The sequence below is a fragment of the Urocitellus parryii genome, chromosome 8 (genome assembly GCF_045843805.1).
Source record: "Urocitellus parryii isolate mUroPar1 chromosome 8, mUroPar1.hap1, whole genome shotgun sequence".
Taxonomy (NCBI): Eukaryota; Metazoa; Chordata; class Mammalia; order Rodentia; family Sciuridae; genus Urocitellus; species Urocitellus parryii.
The window spans coordinates 44239768-44248036 of record NC_135538.1 but is presented as its reverse complement, the minus strand read 5'-3'; the positions used below and the strand labels follow the sequence as shown (position 1 = coordinate 44248036).

General features: G+C 36.4%; 1 protein-coding gene across 1 annotated transcript in view; it reads right to left on the bottom strand.

Moving 5' to 3' along the window:
* Positions 1-2356: 2356 nt before the first annotated feature.
* The window catches only part of Mcm9 (minichromosome maintenance 9 homologous recombination repair factor), a 76513-nt gene continuing 70600 nt past the window's right edge, over positions 2357-8269 (bottom strand). The window contains exons 12-13 of the mRNA XM_026394066.2: positions 8085-8230; positions 2357-4822 (exon numbers count right to left, since the gene is read on the bottom strand). Coding sequence (XP_026249851.2) covers positions 3367-4822; positions 8085-8230 — 1602 coding nt within the window. The 3' untranslated portion in view covers positions 2357-3366. The remainder of the gene's footprint in view (positions 4823-8084; positions 8231-8269) is intronic.

Genomic DNA, 8269 nt, shown 5'->3' with positions numbered 1-8269 from the left:
TAGGTGGGTTCTGAACTGCTCAATGCTGTGGTCTGGCTAAGAGTTCCAGGAATCCTCCTAGTGGTTGCCCTAAACTCTTTTCTAGCTTTTGTCTTCCAGGTGGGTTAGCATTTGGGTAAGAGATCAAGATCACGTGCACATAAAGAATATGTAGATTTGAATTGTCATTAACTTGTCTTTGTACTTTGGAAGTAACAACTTCTTTAAAGACCCTAATTGGCTCTAGAAAAAAACTGACATTTTAATTTAAAAAAATGTAAATTGGTTAGAATTAAAATTTGTTAACCAAAAATGAGTCTTTATTATTAAAATTTTGTTGGTATGCTTTCAGAAAAAGCCTAGAAGAGTTAAAAATATCAGAATAATTTGCTTAGTTTTCCTGTATCTCTATAGAATACTGAAATTATAATAATAAAATTCTTTTTTAAACTTTTTAATGTAAATATACACTGAAGATTAATTTTTTACAGGGTCAATTTTTTATAATCAATTTAAAGTCTACTCTTTTCGCTCACAAAAATTAAGTATAGTTTTTATTGTTTATAATTATTAAAATGATATTAAGGAGTCCAATGACCTGTGATAAAATATTTTGGCATGATGAGTTGGAATTAAAGGTTAATTTTTACATCTTTCTTTATTGTCTGCAATACGATCCTTTAGATTCTACACATTCTCTCTATGTGTTTCTTTGATACACACAAAGACCATATGAGAGATTGTTTTAGTTGTACAATTACATAATGTAAGAAAGGAAGGGCACAGCAGGATAAAATGTGATCTCAACATATTAAAATATTTTCCATTCTGCAGCCACTAAGAATGACCCAATAGCAGTGGTAGAACCTTTGCTCACTAGTGACTCTTTTGTGTATCTCTGAGACCCAGAATTTGGTCTCTAAATATCACTGACTTCTAAAGAAAATAGATCTACCTTGGGGCTGGCTGATTCTGTAACATGGGGGAGGAAAAAATAAAAGTGGGTCTGGATTGTTCTCAGATAGCATGGATGCTTTCAGAAATATCAGGGTGCTAAAGGGACACTGGAATCAGCACAAAGGGACCACTGACCAAGCTGTGAGTCTGAATCAAATACAAGTACAGCAAGGGGCCATAATGCAAGAGCAGGCTGTACTAAAAGTTTAATTTTTTTTTTTTTGTAATTAGGTGTTTACACCAAATATTTTTCGGCTAATAATTTTGTTTATAATATTGCCATATGTGGTTATTTCTATCTGGGTAGGCACCAAAGAATAAGCAAGAAGAAATTATAATTCAGCCAGATGAGCCTGGTAATAGGTACTAAAGTTGCACAAATAATAGGATGTTGTCAGCCTAATATAAATAACAGGAGTATGATGGGCACAAATAATACCATACAGAAAATAGCCCAGGTGGTCACACAAAAGACCAAGGAAGAGATACAATTAAACACTGTATTTTAAAATATGAATTACTTAATGTTCTTGACAAGTTAACTAGAAAAAACTACAAAAATTATTTGGTTTTTTGTGGTGCTGGGGGATGAGATGGATATCATTACCCTAAGTACATGTATGAAGACACGAATGGTGTGAATATACTTTATATAAACCAGAGATATGAAAAATTGTGCTCTATATGTGTAATATGAATTGTGATGCATTCTGCTGTCATATATAACAAATAAGAATAAAAAATTTTAAAAAACTACAAAACTGAATTTCTTATCACTAAGAAATGAAACAGAATGAAGATTCCCAAAAGAATACAAACATTTTAAATGATAACAAGAGATCAAAATACCCTAATGACAAGCCAATAGGTTAGGTATCGTCAAGCATGTAAAATCCAATGTGTGTCATTACTACAAAATATACCAAGTTTCAAACATAAAAAGTCAGCTCCACAATGTGGCTCAGGTTTGAATTACTCTTGTCTATACAACAACCATATCCAGACTAGATTCAACTGGTCAAAAACCCAAATCCTCTCTTTTCCCCTTTGTTGAAGAATAATGAAACTCAGGAAAGAAAGAGTACTAAGAGTAGGAATACATTAGATTAAGAATTGTACTATACAGGAAGTAACTGACCAAGTAAAGAAATAATAAATTACTTACACTATAATCTTAATGTTTTAGAAAAGGTGTAAGTCAATTTTATGATCATTACTTGTATCTTTTATCAGCTGTTTAAGATGTTTGAAGACTTCAAAAGACTTATACATACAGAATTTGTACTCATAGTTTAAATTTTTTTAGAAATTTTAATTAGTCAATATTTGAATTAATGTTGAAATGCTTAAGAAAAATTTGTTTACCAAATTTGGCTTTCTCTAAATTTAATGAAGTAAAAGCTTAGAAAAGTACATTTATTTGAGTAATTTTCATGCCCAAAAGTTTTTCAGACAATTAAGGAATCAATCATTATGGTACAAACGCATAATTCAGAAAAGAAAGACTGTAATTAAGTAATCCCAAGGACCTTGCTAGAAGCCAAAGGAAGAAGTGATTTAAATGCACACAGAAAAACAGAGTTTAAGTTATCTATTCCTGTCAAAAATAATCATTTGCTTTATTTTAAAGACAAATGAATCATATCTTGGTAGGAATCACATTTCCATATTAACCACTTGGGTACATGTGACATGATGTATGGCTGAGACTAGGGTACACTCTTTTTTACTGACCACATAATAATTTAAGTTGTGTGAAAGGTAGGTCCCTGAGAGGAAAAAAGAATCTGAGGCACATAATGTTGGATCAAGAAAAAAGAAAACTCAAAAGATCAGTACTTCAGAAATCTACTATTTGACTAGCTGTCAGATCTTCAGAATGCTATCGAGTTGTAAGGATACCTCTCAGAGAAAAGTATTAGCCACATTTAATCTGGTGCATGAGAATAAACACAAAAGCAATATTAGAAAAACACATGATAATTCCAAGTGATAATAAATATTCACCATACTTAGTACATCCTGGGTAAAGATAAAAAAGAAAAAATAGAAGAGTTCATCTGCCTTTGGACTTATGAGTGCTACCTTTGAAGCATTTTTTTCCTGGAAAGAAGGGATTTAGGAATGAGCCCCTCCTCATTTAAAAAAATAAGATGAAATAACAAAACCATCTTTGAGAATACTCCATTTGCAAAATTAAGCATAATCCATTCATTTCGAGTGCTGTTATCACTCTTATTCAAATTAGACAACTTTTTTAAGTCATGAAGATAAACCTGAAAAATAAAACTTGATGGGGAAGCTGGTATTTGGAATGGTACTCAAAATGGACATGGATGATAGTTCATACACTTATAAATACTACACTGATAATCTGAGGGTATTATGTTGAGTCAGGGAAGGTGAATTTGATCAGAAAGCTTTCCACAATTATGGCTTTTTTCTCATCTCTTCATCCCAGTCAAAATCTAATGCTTCATCATCTAGCTCTGATAGAGTGAAGAGAGAATTTTTAGAAAGAATCAGTTTCTCAGCGGAGCCCTGCAGCTGAAAAGATTTCCTTTTACTCTCAAGCATTGGATCTGTGGTTGGAGGAGGCGGGCTGGGGCCTCTCTCACCCCAGTTCTTCCTTTCAGGAGGAGGAGGGGACTCTGATTTGGATTCCAGCAAGGAAGTAAAAGAGAAGTTTGCCAATTTGGCCAACGTGCCAGCGTGAACCTTGTTGCTTTTCTTACTGGATGAAACCTCTTCCTTTCTGTCTGTCTCACAAGTTAGATGAGAATGCCCAGTCTTGTTCCCAAGCTCCAACTCAGGCTGAATAACCCTCTTTTCAGGGCCACATTCCTTCTCCTCTCTTGATCCATCCTTCTCTGGTGGCTGATGTAACAGCTCCTTTGTTTCACTCTGTTGCTGATTGAAGTTTCTGTTTCCTGAGGTAGAGGTCAGCTTTTCTGGACCCTGCACAGACACAGCTGCTTCTCTTCGTATTCTATGTTGGGGAATTTTAGGACTACAAACTGTTATTTTACTTGTGCCAGAAGATGCATGACTGTGTTGTTCAGAGGAGTGAATCAGTTTTGACTTCTGTTCGAAAGTAAACTTTGCCAGTTTGGCTACTGGGAGAACTGGATTAACACTTTCAAGTTCAGACTCTTCTTCCTGAGCAAGGGATCTCAATCTCTTTCCCTTGGATATTTCTGGTGTTTTTTCTGGCCCATGTGCAGGAATGGACTGAGCAGCAGAAGGGTCTGTGGGCTGTGAAGGCACACTGGTGGTACTTTTGGATGACATCTGGGCCTTCTCCTTGCGCAGCCTGAGCAACCTGCTAGGGACATGCTGAGTCAGTACTGAGTCGGGCTCATCAGTAGGGACTGCTGCTTCAGACACCAGTGCTCTCCTTTTGGCCTTTTTACCCTCCACACTTCCTGGCCTCAGTGGACCACCTGTTGCTCCTGGTGATAGAAGTGGCCCAGATTCTTGGCCTGGCCCACTCTTTTCCCTACCTTGAGATTTGTTCTTAGAGATTTTCATCGCCTTGTTTTTTTTAGTTGCTTCAGGACCAGGAGAGAGAACAGTATTTTTAGGTTCTATCTTATTTGGTGCCATGAAGTCAAACCAGTCCAAACCGTCATCTCTGCCATCTTTGAGCTCAGCTGAATGTCTTCTACTTGTTGTTTTGTCAGACCTCAGATGGGGTTGGAGGTCTAGAAGTGGGCCTCCCTGGGGACTGCCTCCAAGGGAGGAAGTATGTGGGCTACAGTTCAGGTCCTGCTGTGTTGAAGTTCTAAACTTTGGTTCTTCCCTTGTATCATTCCCTGAGGACCCTGAAACAGTTTCTGTCTCCATTACCCGTGGTTGGGATTGGCATGCCCTTTCATTCCGTAACCTGGAATGGAGACAAATAAGGAAAATAGGTATTGAAGGGAAGAGAATCTACATTAACCTTTTCATTTCTTCAGTCTCTGAGATCTCATCTTAAAGGTTTAAGTCTAACATAATTCCAAATTAATATCAAACATAGATGCTTAGGGCAGCAAAAGGATTATCCTTTATTAAAAAAATCAATATAGAGTTCAGTGCTGTGATAGGCATTCTAATTTTAAATAAAATTGTAGCAAAATTAAGAAAATGAATCAATGGTTACTCTACAATTTTAAGTCTCTCTGAAAGTTCATTTAATTCATTTAAGATTGGAGGTTTGTGTAAAATGTTCAGTCTTATCTCTCATGCAAAAATGTTCAAATATAACTGGCTTGTTGCTCTCTGTAGATCTCTTCACCCAACCAAGGAACTGGATTTCAGTGCACCTAAAAGTCACTTTCCCCAGGAATGAGGTTTCTATGATACCTCTATGCTGGCACTGGCACTGGCACTGCCCCTAGAACATTCACATTCATAGTGGACAATTGCAGGTAACTCTGACACCCTTTCCTGCAAAGCCCAGCCATGCTTCAACATAAAATCTGGACAGTGGCTCTCTTATCAATCTGATAGAGAGCTAAAGCCAACCCTCTCTGAATGATCTGTTCAGTGATACTCATTCTAAATATTGGGCACATTAGAAACTGAATTTCTAACAGGGATTGTACTACTCCCAAAGTATGCCCATTAAAAAGCCCTTAACACCCTAGAAACATCTTCTCAATATAAAGTGTGACATGACCCCATTTCCATGTACTAAATCTGAAAAAAAAATTATGCCCAAAAGCAGATGAGAAAATTATTCTAAAATTACGTGTAATCATAGAGAAGAGACTAGAAGGAAATACAAATTTATTTCCATACATTAAAATGTTAATAGTATTTATCTATGGGAAATAAGATTATTATTTTTGTTTTCTTATTACTGCTAATTTCTAAAATAGCCCACCTACAAAGAACATGTTTTACCTTTATACTCAGAAAAAAGAAGTTTTAAGAAAATATTGAGTTATAGTCATTTACAGTAAATTTGGAAATATTGACATGGAAAATCCATGTTTATTATGACTAATTTGAGTTATAATTAAAAAATCAAGTAGCTTTCAAAATTACTGTTGTTCAGCATCAAATAGAGGTCAGGAGGACTCACTTGTTAAAGCTTTATAACAATATACTAAATGATGAGAAATTTTAGGAATAGAATAATTTTGCCCTATTATTTTTATCTAATTCTTACTCAGGAATTAAACACTCCCACAAATAAAGTTTGTGCAATTTTATTATACTTTCTTATAAGACATCTTTGTGCCCTCTGCTTTCTGATTCCCCAAAGTGAGTACTAGAATGTCATTATTTGAAGCATGCTGTCTCTGGTAAAGCATTTTCTAGAAAGTATGACAAAAATATCAGTGATTTTTTTTGAATTATGTGATTTCCTTAAGGAATGAAGAACTCTTTCTTGAAGAGTAAAAACCTATACGCTAGTTGTATTTTTCTCACTTGATAAGAGTAGGTCAGACTTTCAGCACCTGGTTTTGTTGCTTTGAGGATCAACATTAGAATATACTTCTGCATTATGAAGAAATACAATAAGAAACAACATTTTATGACAGAATCCTATCTTTCAGATAGTCACATACTTTTTTCCTCCTGTTCTTTCCTTTAAGCAAGTCATTCTGAATTTGGCTAATCCAACTGTCATTTTTCTAACACACAACACTGGTTCTCCTTTCTTGAATGCATCATTTTTCAGCTTCTGGTAGCTTGGGCAGGTCAAAATGAGTAGCTCCTCCAAAGGCTAATCCACATCCAGGAAGGGCTTGAAACAACTGGCTAGGTCAGACCATAAACCACCCAACAGAGTAACTGATCTTAGCATCATGCTCTGGATCATAAGAAGAGATGAGAAGCCAAAAGAAAGGGGGGCTGATTTCATACAGACTGCAAGTTAATTGCAGCCTGTCATCTGGGCACTGGTGGGATAAAGCCAGTCCCTTCATGCCTGACTTCCCTAGGGGGGCTCTGATTAGGTTTTATAAATAAAAAAGAATGCTGCTAGGAGAAGGAAGCAAATGGAAGAGAAAAGAATTCTCAAGGTTTTCTAGATTCCCTCCAATAGATGAATGGATAAAGAAACTATGGTACATATACTAAGTGGAATATTACTCAGCATTAAAAGAGAATAAAATTATGGCATTTGCAGGTAAACGGATGGAGTTGGAGACCATCAAGCTAAGTGAAATAAGCCAATCTCAAAAAATCAGGGGCCAAATGTTTTCTCTGATAAGTGAATGTTAATTCATATGGGGGAATATGCATGGGATAAGTGGAGGAACTTTCTATGGGACAAATGGGAGGGGGGCGGGGGCAAAGGGGTAGGAAAAACGGTAGAATGAGATGGACATCATTATCCTAGGTACATGTATGACGGCATGAATGGTGTGACTCTACTTCATGCACAACCAGAAAAGTGAAAAATTCTGCTCCATTTGTGTACAATGAATCAGAGAGCTTTCTACTGTTGTGTATAACTGATTAGAGCTAATAAATAAATAAATAGTAACAAAGAATTCCAAGGTTTTACTTAATACAGTATCTATCCCATTGTGGTCCCCAAATTCTCCTGGAGTTGCTCCACCTCCATATGCACTTCATTTATCAGATTCAGGTCAATTATTAAGCCATTCACATTAACATGAAGATGCCTGAATGAGCAAGCTTGCCATTCCTTACTACTCTTTCTCAGGTATACAAAGTCTAGCTTTGCAGAAACCCATGTATTTAGGAAATAGGCAAACATTAAAGTTATGGTCAAATTTCTTCAGGCAGCCAGAGTCCATGCTTCCACTGATTTGCTTTGACTAACACATTCCTTCCCATGTGTCTGTCATGACTATTATCCACATCTTCTCAAATCATGAGAAAGCTAAGTTTCTGAGGTGTCGCCCCAGCTGACACAACATGGAGTAAGTAGCAAGCCATCTCCCCTGAGCCTGCCTGAATTTCTGACTCCCAGAAAGTGAGCATTAAAGTTGTGGAATTTTTTTTTAAACCACTCAGATTTAGAATGGTTGATTTTACAGCAATAGATAACAGATAATAGATAATAGATAACAATGCTCTTTAAACAATATAGATAGATTCTATTCAGTTTACATTCCCTTGTTTCACTAAATGCCAGAGAAGTTATTTTCCACTATGTGCCTTTCTTGGTTTTCCTTCCTCACCTTTCAAGTCTTTCAAGCTCTTCATTTAAGAGGCTCTGCAGCTCCAGTTTTTCCAGAATAAGTTCACACTGTCTCTGGTACTGCGCCTGAGGATTTTCAGGAAAGGAAGTGTGGAGAGCGTTCACACCTCCCAGCAGTGCACCTCCCTACGGGGTGAGAAAATACCAGAGTCACAGGGCCATCCA